General features: G+C 36.9%; 1 protein-coding gene across 5 annotated transcripts in view; it reads right to left on the reverse strand.

Annotated features, from left to right (window-relative positions):
• Positions 1-18,046, reverse strand: part of EED (embryonic ectoderm development) — a 33,559-nt gene extending 15,513 nt beyond the window's left edge. Inside the window, exons 1-6 of one of the 5 annotated variants that reach the window (XM_019948758.3) lie at positions 16,287-17,078; positions 11,883-12,035; positions 9,828-9,920; positions 6,457-6,522; positions 5,060-5,185; positions 4,329-4,410 (exon numbers count right to left, since the gene is read on the reverse strand). In XM_019948758.3, the coding sequence (XP_019804317.1) occupies positions 4,329-4,410; positions 5,060-5,185; positions 6,457-6,522; positions 9,828-9,920; positions 11,883-12,035; positions 16,287-16,340 (574 nt within the window). In that variant the 5' untranslated portion in view covers positions 16,341-17,078. Of the gene's footprint in view, positions 1-4,328; positions 4,411-5,059; positions 5,186-6,456; positions 6,523-9,827; positions 9,921-11,882; positions 12,036-16,286; positions 17,079-17,274 lie in introns of those variants that run through there. The other 4 variants (XM_019948757.3, XM_019948759.3, XM_073808339.1 and 1 more) reach the window with 4 other exon arrangements.
• Between the last annotated feature and the right edge of the window lie 2,299 nt (positions 18,047-20,345).

Consider the following 20,345-nt stretch of genomic DNA (forward strand, 5'->3'; position numbering starts at 1 on the left):
TACAAAAATGATTTCTTGATTCCAATTTGTGTCCAAGTTTTTGTGCAGACATATTTTCATTTTTCTTGAAGACATACACACCTAGGAGTGGTAATTCTATGTTCAACATTTTTGGACTGCCAGACTGTTTTCCAATGTCCTTACATTTTACATTCCCACCAGCAATGGATGAGGGGGGTTCCAATTGCTCCATATCCTAATCAACATATTTTATTGTCTTTTTGATTACAGTCATCCTAGTAGGCATGAAGTGGTATTTTTTTATTAACATCTTTATTGGAGTATAATTGCTTTTCAGTGTTGTGTTAGTTTCTGCTATAAAACAAAGTGAATCAGCTATATGCATACGTATGGCCCCATATCCCCTTCCTCTTGCGTCTCCCTCCCACCCTCCCTATCCCACCCCTCTAGGTGGTCGCAAAGCACCGAGCTGATCTCCCTGTGCCTTGCAGCTGCTTCCCACTAGCTATCTATTTTACATTTGGCAGTGTACATATGTCAATGCTACTCTCCCACTTCATCCCAGCTTACTCTTCCCCCTCCCCGTGTCCTCAAGTCCATTCTCTACATCTGTTTCTTTATTCCTGTCCTGCTCTAGGTTCATCAGAACCTTTTTTTTTTTTTAGATTCCATATATATGTGTTAGCATACGGTATGTTTTTCTCTTTCTGACTTACCTCACTTTGTATGACAGACTCTAGGTCCATCCACCTCACTACAAATAACTCAATTTCGTTTCTTTTTATGTCTGAGTAATATTCCATTGTATATACGTGCCACATCTTCTTTATCCATTCATCTGTCGACGGACACTTAGGTTGCTTCCATGTCCTTGCTATTGTAAACAGTGTTGCAATGAACATTGTGGTACATGACTCTTTTTGAATTATGGTTTTCTCAGGGTATATGCCCAGTAGTGGGATTGCTGGGTCATATGGTAGTTCTATTTTTAGTTTTTTAGGAAATATCCATACTGTTCTCCAGAGTGACTGTATCAATTTACATTCGCACCAACAGTGCAAGAGGGTTCCCTTTTCTCCACACCCTCTCCAGCATTTATTGTTTGTAGATTTTTTGATGATGGCCATACTGACCGGTTTGAGGTGATACCTCATTGTAATTTTGACTTGCATTTCTCTAATGATTAGCGATGCTGAGAATCCTTTCATGTGTTTGTTGGCAATCTGTGTATCTTCTTTGGAGAAATGTCTATTTAGGTCTTCTGCCCACTTTTGGATTGGGTTGGGTTTTTTTGATATTGAGCTGCATGAGCTGCTTGGATATTTTGGAGATTAATCCTTTGTAAGTTATTTCGTTTGCAAATATTTTCTCCCTTGCAAATATTTTCTCCCATTCTAAGGGTTGTCTTTTCGTCTTGTTTATGGCTTCCTTTGCTGTGCAAAAGCTTCTGTTTCATTAGGTCCCATTTGTTTATTTTTGTTTTTATTTCCATTTCGCTAGGAGGTGGGTCAAAAAGGATCTTGCTGTGATTTACGTCATAGTGTTCTGCCTATGTTTTCCTCTAGAGTTTTATAGTGTCTGGCCTTACATTTAGGTCTTTAATCCATTTTGAGTTTATTTTTGTGTATGGTGTTAGGCAGTGTTCTAATTTCATTCTTTTACATGTAGCTGCCCAGTTTTCCCAGCACCACTTATTGAAGAGGCTGTCTTTTCCCCATTATATGTTCTTGCCTCCTTTATCAAAGATAAAGTAACCATAGGTGCGTGGGTTTATCCCTGGGCTTTCTATCCTGTTCCATTGATCTATATTTCTGTTTTTGTGCCAGTACCATACTGTCTTGATTACTGTAGCTTTGTAGTACAATCTGAAGTCAGGGAGCCTGATTCCTCCAGCTCCAGTTTGCTTTCTCAAGATTGCTTCGGCTATTTGGGGTCTTTTTTGTTTCCATACAAATTCAGAAATTTATTGTTCTAGTTCTGTGAAAAATGCCATTGTTAGTTTGATAGGGATTGCACTGAATCTGTAGATTGCTTTGGGTAGTATAGTCATTTTCACAATGTTGATTCTTCCAATCCAAGAACATAGGATATCTCTCCACCTGTTTGTGTCATCTTTCTTTCATCGGTGTCTTACAGTTTTACACATACAGTTCTTTTGTCTCCTTAGGTAGGTTTATTCCTAGGTTATTTTATTCTTTTTGTTGCAATGGTAAATGGGAGTGTTTCCTTAATTTCTCTTTCAGATTTTTCATCATTAGTGTATAGGAATGCAAGAGATTTCTGTGCATTAATTCTGTATCCTGCTACTCTACCAAATTCATTGATTAGCTCTAGTAGTTTTCTGGTAGCATCTTTAGGATTCTCTATGTATAGTATCATGTGATCTGCAAACAGTGACAGTTTTACTTCTTCTTTTCTGATTTATATTTCTTTTTCTTCTGATTGCTGTGGCTAAAACTTCCAAAAACTATGTTGAATAATAGTGGTGAGACTGGGCAACCTTATCTTGTTCCTGATCTTAGAGGAAATGGTTTCAGTTTTTCACCATTGAGAATGATGTTGGATGTGGGTTTGTCATATATGGCCTTTATTATGTTGAGGTAGGTTCCCTCTATGCCCACTTTCTGGAGAATTTTTATCATAAATGCATGTTGAATTTTGTCAAACCCAAAAGCTTTTTCTGCATCTATTGAGATTATCATATGGTTTCTCTCCTTCAATTTGTTAATATGGTGTATCACATTGATTGATTTGTGTATATTGAAGAATTCTTGCATTCCTGGGATAAACCCCACTTGATCATGGTGTATAATCCTTTTAATGTGCTGTTGGATTCTGTCTGCTAGTATTTTGTTGAGGATTTTTGCATCTTTGTTCATCAGAGATATTGGCCTGTAGTTTTCTTTTGTTGTGACATCTTTGGTTTTGGTATCAGGATGATTGGTGGCCTTGTAGAATGAGTTTGGGAGTGTTCCTCCCTCTGCTATATTTTGGAAGAGTATGAGAAGGATAGGTGTTAGCTCTTCTCTAAATGTTTGATAGAATTCGCCTGTATCACTGTGTTTTTGATTTGCATTTCCCTAATGATTAATAATGCTGAGTGCCTTTCTATGTGCTTATTGGACATTTGTGCAAGTTCTTTGGAAAGATGTCTATTCAAAACCTTTGGCTGTTTTTAATCTGGTTGTCTTTTTATTACTGAGCTGTATGACCTCTTGTTACAAGTCCCTTATTAGATACATAATTTGCAAATATTTTTTCCTTTTCTATAGGTTGTCTTTTCCTTCCTTGAGCATTACTTATGGAAAAATTCCTATTCATTTTGAAAAGCTGTCTGAAAAATGCTCTTACTGACACAGTGGGGGAAGAACAGGGTTAAAAAGTTGTGACACTAAGAACAAGTAACACATTATGGCCTATGTTACTTGTAAAGGAATACCTGAGCCCAGCTAATGTTATTAAAAGAAGAGAAAAAGTTATTAGCTCTCTTCTTAGGTGTCTATTTCTAAACAAGCCTGATAGTTAAAGAAAAATCATACTGAAACATGTTTCATGTAAGAGTTTTAATTTGAGAACATCTTTTAATATGAGCAGACTGTGGGGGTTAGGTTATCAGTGTGACAAGTTTAAAAGAATAAACTTGACTAGAATAATAATGTAGAAATGAAACGAGAAAGGGCAATCGAAAACAGAATGTAGAGATAAGAACAACCCAAATCATTTTAGAGAGCTCAGAAATGATTAAGAATGATTAAGAGCACTGTCTGAACCCAGAATAAACTTATAATGCCGACACAGCCATACAGAGCAAAGCAATGCTTTCTCTTTATAAATAAGGGAAAAATTTCAAAGAGCTTACACTGGATAACTTAGCATTTTAAGGAATTCTACAGGGAGTCCTTTATAAAACAAAAGTTTTACATAGAGAGAGTCAAAAGAAAGCAATATCGATCTTCAGATGCATTATTTCTTACTACATGATTGGAAAGAATGGTAAGATGATTTGCAAAACTACCTTCAAACTATTAAAAATGTCATAACTTTGGTGATCTGCCACTTAAAATTAATGAAGCTTAATATGAAAATTCAATTGCACATAAAGTTCTAAAACTATCATAATGCAATATGGTAAATAAGGGTAATACACATTTAATCCTCAGTACCAATTATTTTATTTACATCGTATGTTAACAGTGTATTTCAAGGTCCCACCCTCCAATTCTTGGTTTGGAGATGCTAATGTAGGCTAAGATTTTTCTAAAACTTACTTCTTTTTAAATTTGGCTTTTTTCCTTAGAACAGTTTGTCCCTAAAATAAAATACTCACTCCCAAATAATCGAACTAAAGAAACATTTGCTTCTCTTACCTTTACTTACTGACAGGAGAAGATTTGGATCTCTTGGATGGAATTTCAGCTCATTGATAGCATTTCCATGGCCAACATAGTGCTATAATAAATTTAAAACATTTCTTCAACTTCCATATAAAAATCAATAAATTCTTTTTCATTAATCTTAGGAGAATGGAAAAATAGTTTCACTTGAAATAGTGGTTCTCAACCTTGGCTGCATATTAAAAGCATCCAACTTGAAGGAAAAATAAAAGATGTTCAAGTCCCATTTGCAGATATTCTGAGCCACAGCAAGGGTTTAAACGATTATCAGGTGATTCTAATGTACCCCCAAGGTTAATGTGATTTGTGAAATTTTTTTAGTATCAACTTCCAAGGCTTCACTTTTCAGTTCTTTACAAGGTGCTCTTGACTCTACACCCCCTATTTAGGGGATTTTGGAAAATGAGCTCACTCTTTTCTTATTGTTCATTTAAAGCCTCTCAGACTAAAGCAAGACAAAAGGACAGAAATTATTTTAAAAGAAAATAGTTCAAATGATAAAATTTTCTCACTTATTCCTTAATTTGCATTACCCAAATGTGACAAAGGTCTCAAAAGACTTGTCTAAATGAAGCAATAGGCAAAGTACAAACCAAATTAGAAATTGCACAGACATTGACTCTGTTTTAAATTCAACATGACAAGCTTTTGCAGGTGTGCATTCAAAAAAAAAAGCAGATCTATAATTTAACAAGAAAACCCACCTTTATGCACTGCATTGTTATGGGATTAATTATCCTAATTATGCCTCTAGATCCAGCTACAGCTAGCAGAGGATGGCTTGTATTGCTATCATATGTCCATGCACAAGTGTAAAAGTTCTCATCAGCCTAAGAAATGCCAGTTAAGAAGTATAATTTGTTTTTGAAAAGTAAACACATCAATGATCACAATACTATACACAAAAACCTCCAAAGAACTGCTGAAGTTTTTAACAAAGAAGTTCCCATTTTTCTTTACACTACCAGGTTTAACCAATGGAGATTTTAGGTCTAAAATCTATACCAAATGATGAAACAAATCCAGTCCTTCCACTCAGTTTTGATTACTATTTTGCTGTTTGCATAACTATTTACCTGTCTTTTTAGCAGACATAGCCAATGTGTAAATGAATGGGCATGGCTGTGTCCCAAATAAAAATTTATTTACAAAATAGGTGGCCAGGGGCTTCCCTGGTGGTGCAGTGGTTGAGAGTCCGCCTGCCGATGCAGGGGACACAGGTTCGTGCCCTGGTCCGGGAAGATCCCACATGCTGCGGAGCGGCTGGGCCCATGAGCCATGGCCGCTGAGCCTGCGCATCCGGAGCCTGTGCTCCACAACAGGAGAGGCCACAACAGTGAGAGGCCCTCGTACTGCAAAAACAAACAAACAAACAAAAAACAGGTGGCCAGCTCTATAGGCTCTAATTTGCTGATCCTGGCTCTGTCTCAGTAACTCTACGTGCCTCTAGATAAAGATCAATAACTATTCAGTTTTCCACCTTTTCCTGTGTGAGACCTTCCCAGTACGGCTACAGGTTACTTTTTTTCTTATCACCTAAGGGAAGACTAAATGTTCCTGTTTTTTCTTATTTGCTAGCTTTTTCAAATGGATCTGGAAGAAATCTTATCACCAAGCTCTGACTGTTGTACCCTTTGGCTTTTTAAAGCTTTTTCTTTATAAACCCATGTTTTACAGTATTTCCTAAACAAACTGCACATGTTTATTTTTTCTCTGTAGGCTTTGATGACCAAATACTTGGTATGACTGCCAGGCACAGCTTCTGATTAACCCAAGTTCACCAATATAACTGCCCTGAAATGATAAAATTCCAAGCAAGGTCAAAGAAACAGGAAGTTTCTGCTTTCATTTTCTATTACAGGATTTCCAATGCTCATCTCCAGATACCCACACTGTCCTCCTTCATATCCACCCTACAATGGCTTTCTAGGAATCAGGAAAACTAGATACTAGGAATCTTTTGGGTGACAGTGAAAGATAGCATTGGTTAAAGTTAAGAAAGGACAATATAACTTTAGAGAACTAATTTCCAAAAGTTTTGGGGTACTTATTGAAAGTCAATTTCTTTAGCCAACAATATGGAAAACCCAGGAAAGGATACATCAGCATCCACATAAGATTGCAACAACCGGATTTCTCCTTGTGAGTGACATTCATATAAGGTAACCTAATGAAAACAAAAATACAGTAAATTTTATCTCAAATGTAGAAACACACTCTTCAGCTTTTGAACATATTTTAGTCACAAATGTATCTCAAAGATGCTACAGAAACTACTGCTTTAAAAGAGCTCCTTTAAACTTAAGGAAGCTATTATAAAGCCTAATGCATTACATAATTTTCAGAATATATTAAATACTACAGTAATAATAATGGTTTCTATTTCCAATGTTTTCAACTTTTATCTCATCCATGTAATTGCACCAACTCTTCCAAGTAAATAAAGTTGAATGCCTCACAGTAAAGTATAACTACTCCCTAAAATTGTAGTTTATCTTTTTTTTTTTTTTGGCTGCACCACAAGGCTTGCAGGATCCCAGTTCCCTGACCAGGGAATGAACCCAGACCTATGGCAGGGAGTCCCAACCACTGGACCATCAGGGAATTCCCGTGGTTTATCCTCTTTTAAAGCTTTAAAGTCTTTGGATAGTTTTAGAACATTATTAATTACATATAAGAAAATCTAGGACTTCCCTGGTGGCACAGTGGTTAAGAATCCGCCTGCCAATGCAGGGGACACAGGTTCGAGCCCTGGTCCAGGAAGATCCCACATGCCACGGATCAACAAAGCCCGTGCGCTACAACTACTGAGCCTGCGCTCTAGAGCCTGCGAGCCACAAGTACTGAAGCCCGTGTGCCACAAGTACTGAAGCCCATGTGCCTAGAGCCGGTGCTCTGCAACAAGAGAAGCCACTGCAATAAGAAGCCCGCGCACCGCAACGAAGAATAGCCCCTCCTCGCCACAACTAGAGAAAGCCCACGTGCAGCAACGAAGACCCAACACAGCCAAAAATGAATAAATAAATTAATTAAATTAAAAAAAAAAAGAAAATCTAAAATTTGCCTAATAAGTTTCTCATGGACATTGCTCATCAAATATTAACTTTCTGATGTACAGTGGCCTTTTCGTCACATATTCTAAAATTAATAATATATACACTTTATTCAATTATGTACAGTTGTCCCTTGGTATCTGCCGGGGATTGCTTCCAGAACTCCCCACAGATACCAAAATCTGAGGATGCTCAAGTTGCTTATATAAAATGGCATAGTGTACGCATATAGCGTCACACATCCTCCCATATACTTTAAGTCATCTCTAGACCACTATGACATCTAATACAATGTAAATGCTATATAAATAGGTGCCAGCACGAAGCAAATTCCAGTTCTGCTTTTTGGAACTTTCTGGAATTTTCTTTTCTGAATATTTCTGATCCACACTTGTTTGAATCTGTGGATGTGGAACCCACAGATACAGAGGGCTTACTCTATAATACTATATTTTTTATAAATTTCTTTCCATTCTTCTTACAGCTTAGTCATGTTAGCAATAACCTGTTATTAATCTTAATAAGAGTCTATAAGAACTCTATAAAGATCCTTTAAATCATCTATCATCACCTATTAACAAGATAATCGCTACATTAATATTCTAAAAAAAATTCCTTATATGGATGCTAACTAGGTTGTCTTAAGAGATTATTTTGCTTTATTTTCTTTCTTTTTTTAAAAAAAGAAGTCCAAACAGCAGACCTTTTTATAATTCAGTAACGTATAATTCAATGTCATTTTAAATGAGAACAGGGATTCTTTTGGTTAGAAAGCCTGGAACATTACAATGAGCATACTGGAGCACAAACTATACTAATTCTAATTATACTAATATGATGGTGAAGTTAGTGAAGTATAATCAGGCTTATAGTGATGTCTGAAAAGTGGATACAAATGAATTAATGGATTATGTTCCCAATTTTCGGAAAAAATAACCTTAATCTCTTCTTCAAACTACATCAATTTCCCTCTGCATTGTTGTTTTCAAGCTACATATCACAACCTACATTTGGCTAAACACCAAAAAAAGCTGTTATCCCAGGTTATCAACTTGAGTATAGAGTTTCAAATTTTCAGAACTTCAATGACCAGTAAAAGCAACAGAGCCTTAAATTTAATTAAAACTTCCTTAAAGACTTCCAGGAAATTACTTAAAGCCAAATTTTACTTTTTAGAAAACAGGAATAGCAAAGTTCTAGCCCAGAATAGATGCATGTGTGTTTGTATGATCCTCAAACTTCCAGAATAAAAAAGGAAAAAAGCTTGGAAATATGCTGACATTTGAAAAATACTCAGCTGACAACTCCCAAGTTAGTTTTGATTGAGAACAGAATACTAACACTAAAACAGCAAACAAATATAGGAAACGGCGTGCATTAAAAATCATGGTCTTTTATTTCTCTAAAAAGCTTAGCACAATTACTAAAGAAGCATAAATTTAATTTCACTCAATTAAAGTAACAATTTATGGAACACCTCTCAGATTCACCTCCTTCCCCTACGCTCTTGTGCTAAAGGTAAAGAAAGTGACTTTGTTTATTGTCAATCCATACCAAGTAGTCAACTTCCTCCGTCTTTCTTTTTCCAAATACGCCAATCTGTTTCTCTGTTACTTCTCATAACTCCTAGTACAGTACTAATGAATAAGCAGAATGTCAGCTAATACAGTAAAGACTTATCAGGAGGACAATTTTTCCGAAGTGATTTCAGCTTAACAGAAAACTCCTGATTCTCCCTGGTAAGCACTAGGGAATCTTCCTTTTTCCCATTTATTTAGAAGTGAATGGAAATAAACAAGTGTGTGCAATCCACTTTTTCAGCCCCAGGTTTAACTAAAAAGTTTAATCATTTACATCAAAACATGCCCAGCATGGTTTTTTCTATGCATTCTCTCAGTTCAAGATACTCTGGCTTCCTAAAAACAATTCAAAACAAATGTTTACTGCATATAATTAAAATATTTTCAGTAACTATTACATAAATCCACTGGATTTACGCCTTCCATTTACAGAGAGCAACTAATTATGTTTATTATTTTTAAGAAATAACAAAAAAAACCCCAAAAACAAACAAAAAAGAAACAGACTTCTTACCCTAAATTGACAAACAACTATCACAGTCACTTCTAACAAGCAAGGTCAATTTTTTCAGCCACTCAAAACAAAATATTTATGAGTACAAAATGTAAATAGAAACCTGTTTCATGAACAATTGGGAGTATATATGAAATTAAGATATATTTTCAGTCATGAATATTACTTTTAATTTTGTCAGTTTCTAGAATGCTTCACTTTTACATAAAGGAACAATATTGTCAAACCACCTATACAAAGTTTACTTCAAAATCATTACACTTCAATGTTATATTAACACCACACTCTGGTAAGCCAAATGCCAAACAGTCCCCTTAACACTCACTCTGTTGCTTCCTACAGTTGCAAACACTAATGGATCTCCTTCTTTACTGTGCCAGTTAAACTGAACTCCAAACAATGGCTGATTATGATCTTCCTATAAAATAACCAAGAAATAAGAAAAATTAATATATTTTAGAGACCAAAAAATGGTACTAAACTGACCATTCCCATTATAACTTTTTTCCAAAATGCAAGTTGCAGTTTTATATATCATACATAAACTGACTTTTGACACTTAAAAGGTATCTGTTAGTCCAGTTTTCACATTTTAAAATACCGGCGCATGATAAAGCTTTATAACAATTAAAGATTTAAATCAAAGGTTAGGTAACAAGTACTCATCAATGAAAATACTTTGATAGTTGCCTTCTATATCCTTAAACCCAACTGCATGCTTCTGAATCAAAATAAAATGGGTAATTGTGGCAAAGGCATTTAATCCCTTACGACATAAGGACACAATTTATTTTTCTGAAATAACAAATAACCTAACAGTTAATATAGTTTCTCCAGTACTCATTAAATTTTATTAGGTTTAATTTCCCTCGTACAGTGAAGCATATCAGACTCCATTCAAATCACTGCTTTCTACAGTTCTATAGAAACAACTTTAAGTAACCTTGAATTTGGGTCCTAAAAGAAAAACAACCCAAGAAGTTTTATAATGAACAAGAATACTTGAACAGTGGGGGCCAGGGGAGGCAGTGGGCTGTAACTTCACAGTTACCAGGAGGCTATAAGGAGATGTACAAAAAACAAGTATTCAGGTTTTTTTAAATTTTTATTTTACATTGGAGTAGAGTTGATTAACAATGTTGTATTAGTTTCAGGTGCACAGCAAAGTGATTCAGCCATACATATGCAGCTTTTTCAAATTCTTTTCCCATTTAGGCCACCACAGAATATTGAGCAGAGTTCCCTGTGCTACAAGTATTCAGTTTTGTTCACAAAGTTATTTTTCAGCCTTAATTATACTGGCAATCTCCTGGTGTTTAGTAGTAACTTTCATATTCACTTTAAGGCACTGATTTCACTTTTAAAGTATAACAACATTTATTTCTTATCCTTCAAAAAGCCATAGCTTTAGGCTTTGGAAATATTTAATCAAAATATCCAAATGGCAGTTAAAACCACCTTCCAGATATACTACGTAAAAAATAGGTTAATATACCTAAATATTAACATGAAACTACAATGGACACTTTGCTTTAGAAGAAGGAAAAAAAAAAAATAACAACCACTGAGATTAATTTCCCTCCTTTTAAGACAATATAATTTGACACACTGAGCAAGGCATTTTGCTACATAGACAGGAAAATAATTTCCATAAAGCCATAGCTTCTTATGCTTTCCGAAGACTTTAAAGTATATTTAGATATTTTTAAAAGAATCTATCTAACATATGTATAAGATAACATAATGTATATTTTTGCTCAGCACAGGAAAAACACCCCCAAATTTAAAAAACAGGAAATGAATACATGTAAAACATTTAAAGTAAATACCAGTAATCCTTTTTAAAAATAAAAACACTATTGAGGAAGGTAGTAATCTAAATAACTCCAACCTATTTTTTCCAAATATTGAATATTCAAAAAAATTTTTAGTTTCTACCTTTTTCTTTGAAAACAATTACAAATAAAAGAGTTATATTTTTAAAGACTGCACAAAGACATCTGTTTCAATTTATGCTAACTCAAAGTTAATGAGTCACATTCAGTTTTTTTCAGTAACAGGTACCAGAAAGTGGCTTATGCTTTTAAGTTTTACCAAAATATGAAGAGTAACATTTCTCAAAATCAATAAAAACAGTAAAGAAAAACCAGATGCAATACTAGGTACTACTCATTTAATGTAAAACAAACAAAAAAAAGCTAAACAAATGTGGAATGGATTATAATAACTATGCAGTCTGCCCTACAAACAAAACTTCAGATTATTATAATTTTATAATATTTTTAACTTGACCGAATATCTTGAGCATAAAATGTTTACCACTGAGAAATAACTCTGGAGCCCATCATTCAGCACATAGACTGTGTCTTTCTGTACATACCTTGAGACTATTTACACATTTGAAAGAATATTTGCATTTCTTTGACTTCCATTTTCCCTTCCCCCAACTTTTCCTTCCAGGCGCGTTTGGCGTATTTGTAGGTGTATCAGGGCGTTCAGTGTTTGTACCACTTTCTATACTGACAGCATCATCCTATGAGCAGCAAATCAGAAAAAATTATATGAAACAGCAATACTGTACTTAGGAAATGAGTTCATACTGGGTAGCTACTGACTGGCCTAAAAGAATTAATAAATCCTGCAAGAAATGAAGAAATTTATTCTTGTCTCCAAATAAAAATAAAACACAAACACATTAGGATTTGTGGATATTTGATATTTCAGCAAAAATATAAACAAAAAAGCTAACCATGATGATGCTAATGGTAAGAATAATACTGCCTTTAAATAATAAGGCACTGGTCTGTGCCAGCCACTTTACTACATTGCCTCACTTCATCTTTACTGCTCTTCATACAAGGTACTGTTAGATAAGGAAGTGTTGCTTAGAGAGCCTAAATGGTGTCTTGCTGGTTAGGGCTGCTGGTATTCAAAACCAAAAGCTATGACTCCTAAATCTGACTGACCTACATGTCTTCATAATTCATTTGACTGCTGCTCAGTTTGGAGCATGGGAGTGGGTGGCCGTTTGAGGCTACAGTGTTAGTGCTTCCTACTTTAGATGAAAATCCTGATTATCATTCAAACTCTGCTTATTTATAACACTTAAACCATTTAGAATTTTTTTAGGTTCTACATGTTATGTGCTATATACAAGTGAAATCTGACTCATAGCTCTAAAATAATCATATAATAGAGCTCCAGAAACTCACTGTAAAGTAAAATCCTTCCAAATGTAGAAATGACTGCAGGAAACCTTGAAAACTCACCTAACTTATACCTTGTCTCCAGTCCACAAGCTATATTAATGGTCCTCTACTCTGAGAAGAGGATTTCACTACCTCCTTTGATTACATATTCCAAAGTGTTCCTTGGAATAAAGAGATTTATTTAAACCTATATCACCTTAGGGCAGTAGTTACTAAATTCATTCCAGAGGAAGCCTTTTTTTCATGGAGTGCCTATTAACACCTATGAGAACACATATTAGGAACCATTGTCTTAGAGGTTATTTTTAAATTACTGCTTCCTAAAGTTGGTTTTATGATATTACAGAACATTAAAAATTAACTGGAGTATCAGAAAGTATATTAAAAATTCATATTAATTCCTTAAAAACTATATGGTATTATACAGTAGTTCTTAGGGGTGGTTTTTCAAAACGAATGGTTCCTACCAAAATGGAACGCTTTAAAAAAAAATACACAAATCATTCTAAAATATACTGGTTATCTAGGGTGAAAGAGAATGAAGTGGATAGATGGCACATAGTAATGCTCAATATCTAGACTGTAATTTAATGTAAATATAATCAGCTTTTATAGATATAGAAATGTAAAACTTTAGAGTTCAGTTCCTAGGTTGAAATCACTGGGGGTTTTTTTGTTGTTGTTGTTTTAATATATATTTACTTATTTATTTAGGCTGCCCGGGGTCTTAGTTGCGGCATGCAGGTGGGATCTAGTTCCTTGACCAGAAACTAAACCTGGACCCCCGCAAGGGAAGTGCAGATTCTTACCCAATGGACCACTGGGGAAGTCCTGAAATCACTGTTAATCTCTATTTCTCCCTACCTTTCAGTTGTATTTACACAGTTAAAACCTAGTGTAGAAAACAATTTTGTGTTTCACTGGAAAACTATGTAACTACTGCACGCTCCTCCGTGTTATCAGATTCTAACCCCCTTCACTGCCTTTGAACAATCTTACATCTCTTACACTGTGCATAATCCAAAGGTAGAGGTTCAAACTGTCTTCCCTTTCACGCTGAAGAAAAGTTTTTGTCTCCATTTGCAATTTCATCTCTACATTCCTTTAATCCATATACATTTGTACCATTTGACTTACACTTGCCCAGTTCCCTCATATGAGTAAAATAAAATGTTTCTGAAAATTTATTCTTTTTCTGAAAATTATCTTTCAACACTAGAGAAATGAAATGATAAAACGGTTAGACATTTATTCACTAGCTTCTTCCTAGTCTGGAAAATTCTTCTTTCCATTCTAAAAATTCAACTGCTAATCAAGAAGCCCCACAAAACATTGTTAATAATTGGGGCACATTACATGTATGTGTATGCGTGTGTGTGTATGTGTATAAACTTTTAACCACTTAATTTACCCATCTCCTCAAACAGGCAAATCAAGACCAAATGGAAATCAAACAGTCAAATGGAAATGAAATACAGTCACAATGCTTTCATTTTATCTTTAAATTCAAACCTTTCCTAAGTATCTAATATGTGTACAAACTGACTTCCATCTTGGCCCCTCCTCAAAATACAGAATGGTACTATGCAACATATATGGCACTACCATCTGCATTTGCTCAACAAGGAAACAGGGATAGTAATTTGGCCCTTAATCTTGCCACAGGCTGCTTAAGCAAAAGACATGTCTCCAGATTCAGCCTTCTGATCTCAGTACCAGACAACTATTAGTATTCTTCCATAAGCTAACTACTCTACAGTCATATTAAAAAGTTAATAGAATGGCAGATACATATAAAACAAACTTAAAATAGGTCGGATGTTAACTAGATTTATTGTGCTGATCATTTTGCAATGTATACAAATATCGAATCATTATATTGTGCATCTGAAATAATATAATGTTATTAATCAATTATACCTCAATTGAAAAAAATTTTAATGTCCTTTCAATTCTTTGATTCACCTTAACCGTAGCAAGCGCTCAGACTACCTTCACTCCAACTCAAAAACACCACATTCTTTCCTCCACTTGCTTTTGGCCTTCCTGTCGTTATTTGGCTCCCTCAAGAGTAAAACCACCTGCCCTTGTTAGCTTTTTCTGAACTCATTTTTATACAGAGTTCTCTACTCGCTTCCCTTAACCTATGTCCTAGATCTGGGTCCCTGGATGAAATTCAAAGGACCTGTGAACTTAAGCGGCAAAATAAACAAATACATAAATAAATTTAAAGTTGCATTTTAATTTTCACTATCTTTAAGTGAAATCTATTACTTCCTTCTATTATAATGCAGGCAGCATACATGCTAATGTTACTGTAGCTGTGACTTTCTCACCAATGAAATCAGGTATTTTTATATCACATTATAGTCGTTGCAGATCTCAAAAATTGTCTATGCCCATCATAACTATCAGAGTCACTGCAGACCTAGTTACTTAATGTGCTAATAAAGAAGCACTTGATATTAAAGCACTTTATTAAAACAAATCTTAAATTTGTTTTTTAAAATTCTGTAACTTTTTTTATAATTTTATCACTGATTTTGTTTGTAATCTTATATATTGTATTTTATACATTTGAAACTATTATTCTGAGAAGGTTTCACAGGATTTATTAAGGTGTCCAAAGCACAATAAAGGTTAAAAGTCCCAGCCAAATGGAGGAACCAAAACAACGGCTTAGTCCAATCATCTAGTTCTGAATAGCTTTAGTATGCATCAAGGAGTACATTCCTCTTAAGGGTCTGTAAAAAGAAAATAACCTTTCAATTTATTTGGTTCCCTGAAATTTTCCTCAGTCTAATAGGTTATTGATATTTTCATTACATTTCAGCCTGATTAATATGTGGAAGGGCCAGAAACATAAGTCTAGACAATGTGATTACAAAAGAAGTAATAGTAATTAACACTTGTATGGTACTTATTAAGGGGCAGGCACTCTTTTCAGCACTTTACCTATATTATCTCATTTAATCCTCACAAACATCCCATGAGGTAAATACCGTTATTATCCCCATTTTTAAGATAAGAATCTAAGGCAACTAGGTCAAGCACCTTGCTCAAGATCAAGCAACCGGTAAGCAGTAGAGTGGGGATTTTAACCTAAGAGATCCAGTTTGTGCTCCTAGTCACTAACCTAATCTGCCTAGAGAAATTTAAGAAGGGGTGGAAATAAAACAGACACCAAGGGCTGGAATGAAGAGGGTCAAACATGTTAGATCCCAATATATAATAAGATTGGGAAGCACAAACAGGAAAAAAACAGATTTAAAGTAACATTCAACACCTAAGCCTTCCAGAAATTTCAAGTCCAAATCCCACAAACAGACAATCTGCCAAATATCTTTCTTCTATCTGCAAAAAGAATTCTTTCCCATCTGTTCAGTGAAAATTCTGGTCTTGACACCATGCCATATACATGCTTCAGTCGGTGATGCAGTGATGTAGAACTTAGGAACTGGGTGTGTAAGGTACAACATCTATTCTTAAAACTAGCTAAACTGAGAAAAAGAACAACTTACACCACCTTCCTATAACACTTTAAAGGTTTAAAAAAGATAATCAGATGTTGTTACCTCGGAGGGTTCACATTTCAGAGTAGTAATTCGTTGAGTGAACTGTGAAGACATTTTGCTGACCTTATGGGATATAAACTTAAAGCATGAAACTGAAAATTAATGTCAGTTCGGTCATTACTGGCGTCTCACCTAAAAACACGGGGATCAACTGTTGGGACGAACTAGAGCATTACCAAGATCCATTTAAGAGTTAAAAAAAAAAAAAATCTGATTCCAAAACACCTTACACATGCGAAGCCACGAGCCCACACCTAAAGACATCTACCCTGACCACAGCGGCCTAAAATCTTCCAGGTCATCCCCTTTATCTTAGTGAAAACTTACAAAAGAGTAACTGTCCCTTCTCATTCCTTCCTCAAGGGTCGTTTCCCCCTCCAAGTCAGTAGACGACCCTCTCAATTTTCCTCCTCCCGAAGAGAAGCCGACTGTCAGGCACGCCCCTTCTCCACGCACAAGACAGGAACGGACACAAAAGCCCCTTTAAAAGAGTCACCGAAATCTCTTACGTCTAAGAGCTAATCTTCCCATCCTGGACAGTCGGTAAGGGTCTACGAGTGACACGGACCCTAAATTCCTTTTTAAAAGTCCATTAACACATGCTGGCCCCTCCTTCCAACTGTCTTAGAAAAACCTCTAACTTGCCTTTTAAACTACTGGAATCTCAGATCCGCACTCTCCCAAAATCTGCCTAAAGGCCCAGACACTCCGCATGCACGCAAAAAGATCTCAGAGCCCTCTGACCTCCACCACCACGCTCTCTCTAAAACCACTCTCCTTCGTCAAGTTTCCGCTCGCTCTCGGCCGCAGCTCAAAATCCCCGTAGAAACAAGTTCGATGTTCTCCTCCACGCCCGCGTTTTCCTGAGTAGAGGGTGACACCTCTCCCTCCCCCCACAGCCGCCTGCCCGCCCCCGCGCCTACAGTTTAAAAAGAATTTGAAACTTTCACTCCAAAGTCCCGTCCGGACTGCTCAGCGCTGCACTCACATTCTCGTCTCCAGAGAGGTCCGGGTTGCTGTTCTCGTCGCTGCTCAGCTTCTGCTTCTTGGCCGCAGGCATGTCTGTTCCCGCCGGCGCTGTAGACACTTCCCTCTCGGACATATTCCTCCGCCTCCCTCCAGGTTCCTGCCGCCTAGGGCGGGGCCTCCGCCACACCGCCGTCAAGCAAGCCCGTCCGGAGCTTGCCGCAAAGTTGCCACTGCCGCCGCCACCTCCACCACTCCCCCCACTGTCGCAAACCGCGCCCAGCCGCCGAGGCGGGCGTGCGTGCGACCCCGCCACACTGCTGAAAAAGGGGCGCGCGCGCGCGCCCTCCCGCGCGGCTTCCTGGATCCTTCCCTTTCCCGACTCCCGTCTTGCCCTTTTCCCGCCGCCCTCCCGGCAGTTTGCACGGAGAGGTGTGATCCTTGGCTTTCGAGGGCAATATTTCGTACGTCCCCCTTCCCCACGACCGCCTCGAAAAAGGAGAGGCGGAACTCAGAGGGATGCCCCCTCACCCCCTTCCTCCTTCCAAAGACGTTTCAGCCGCTATTGGCCCAATCCTTCGATCCCCGACCCGCTGCAAGGACTCGAAAGTCTGTGGAATGGACTAGCCTATCAATGTCCCAGGAGACGGGGGACGAGACGAGAAGTCACCTCTTGATTTAGCGGTGTATGCCAAGGGTCCTTAATCTTGAACTCGGAGAATAACGCTCTCATATTATTCACGGATCTGATCACAATCTAATTTTCGGTTGCGAAGAGAAATTTTTAAATTGTAGACTGCTTCTCACTTTCCTCCCCTACCTAGCAAATGGGAGTTACCCGCTAATGGGTGCGCATGCGCTGGGGCGTATTCTCGCGCTTGGTTGTCCAGACCCGCCTCCTCCAAGCCCCTCCTCTTTGAAATCTTGTTTGTGAACCAGGTAGTCTTCCACCGGGTTTCCGTAGTCCGGGATGGATTTCTAAACGCTACAAAATCATAATCCCTGAATGCCTCCTAGTTTCTTGATGAATATTTATTCTAGTGAATGTTTATTGCGATGAATGTTTATCCTCGTCCAATTGGTACCAATATTGGGTAGGGTTTAGGTAGGAATATACTAAAATTATAATTCTAGACTCCAATGGGTTACATTCCAGAGTGCTTCTTTTACCTGTTAAAGGATTATCAAGGCCCTGAACGACAAGGCCTAAGAGTCAATGGTCATCTCCAAGCATGTATGCGACTGTGAGACAAATGACGGACAATATTTTTTGGCACACCAGATACAATAAAATTCTAGGGGAAGGCAACAAACTGTTATGCTTCACCAAAATGTTTGCTGTGTTACCGTATCTGGGCGGTTGACAGGTGCCAAATACACGGGTGAGCCTCGTGGATTTGTTAGATGGGTGATTAAGACACATAACCAAATGAATAACCCAGAAAAGGAGAACTATGACAAGAAATAAAAGCCAGTTCCCCCTCCCTCCCCCTTTTTTGGAACTTAGCTGTGACAACATATTTCTGGACCTCATCTGTAAAAATGAAGCTTTGGGAAGGCACCTAATACTTCTTGATCACTTACTTGATATTATTTTTTTGTCTTTTAGACCTCATTACATCACCCATTGGATAAACAGTATAGAGTGACCCACGATAAAATTCTAGTGTATTAGAACTACTTCTGCATGATGCCTTAACACAGAGAATACCATTATCTCTGTTTCATTAACTGCAGATTGCAAGTCACTCTTGGGGATAAGGAGAGAAGTCAGTTGAGAATGAGTAAGGGAAGGTAAAGCAAACGCAGGGCAGAATAAGAAGTTTTTGCAATGAAGACTCAGGAAAAATAGCGAAGCTGAAAAAATTAAAGTTCATATCTTAATAATAGTAATTGCCCTTGTTTGTTGAACTCCTAGTTGCCAGGCGCTGCTAAGCACTCCTCAGTTGGTGAGAGAGAGATGAGACTGGTATGGAATCACCACTGAGAAAGTAAGATGTGCTTTGGTACGACGTTTTCACGGACAGAGACAAACATACCCCACTTATCTGTTGATAAGGATGTTTGTGAATATAGTTCTACAAATAAAGGATAATTAACTAAAGCGTTTCCAATCCAAATTACTCTGTGTATCTGGGATCAGTGGGAGTCACCTTCTACTAATAAAATCAGAAAAGTGCTGAACATTTGGATAAAGGACATATGGAAGGAAAGTGCCTTTCAGCATGCATGTTATCCATAACAAAGCAAATATATTTCAAAAAATATTTTAGTTTTATTAAAACTAGGAGAGATATTTTAAAAATTTGTCTGATGAGTCAGGGATAATAAATGGAAATTAGTTAATGTTCATTATTGCTAATGTTAAAAAATTATTCTGACACTTGTTAAAACAGTAAGGAACCTTAGGACTATTGTAATAAGTGTCAAGACTATCACAGTAGGAGAGAGAGATAGGGCTCAACTCTGAATACAGCAAGGATAGGTGGGGATTTATAATCAAAGAGAAGAGTGGCGGGGTGGGAGGTGAAAGAGTTCAGGACATGCCACCTGCAGTATGCTGCTTTGGAATATTGATTTATTTTATTTTATTTTTTTATACAACAGGTTCTTATTAGTTATCACTTTTATACATATTACTGTATATATGTCAATCCCAATCTCCCAATCCATTACACCACCACCCCTCCACTTTCCCCCCTTGGAGTCCATACGTTTGTTCTCTATATCTGTGTCTCTATTTCTGCCCTGCAAACCAGTTCATCTGAACAATTTTTCTACGTTCCACATATATGCGTTAATATACGATATCTGTTTTTCTCTTTCTGATTTTCTCTCTGTATAAGTCTCTAGATACATGCACGTCTCTACAAATGACCCAATTTCTTTCCTCTTTATGGCTGAGTAATATTCTGTTGTATGTATGTACCACATCTTCTTTATCCATTCATCTGTCAATGGGCATTTAGGTTGATTCCATGTCCTGGCTATTGTAAATAGTGCTGCAATGAACATTGGGGTGCATGTCTCTTTTTGAATTATGTTTTTCTCTGGGTATGTGCCCAGTAGTGGGATTGCTGGGTCATATGGTAG

Source organism: Tursiops truncatus, chromosome 8 (genome assembly GCF_011762595.2).
Source record: "Tursiops truncatus isolate mTurTru1 chromosome 8, mTurTru1.mat.Y, whole genome shotgun sequence".
In the NCBI taxonomy this organism is placed as follows: domain Eukaryota; kingdom Metazoa; phylum Chordata; class Mammalia; order Artiodactyla; family Delphinidae; genus Tursiops; species Tursiops truncatus.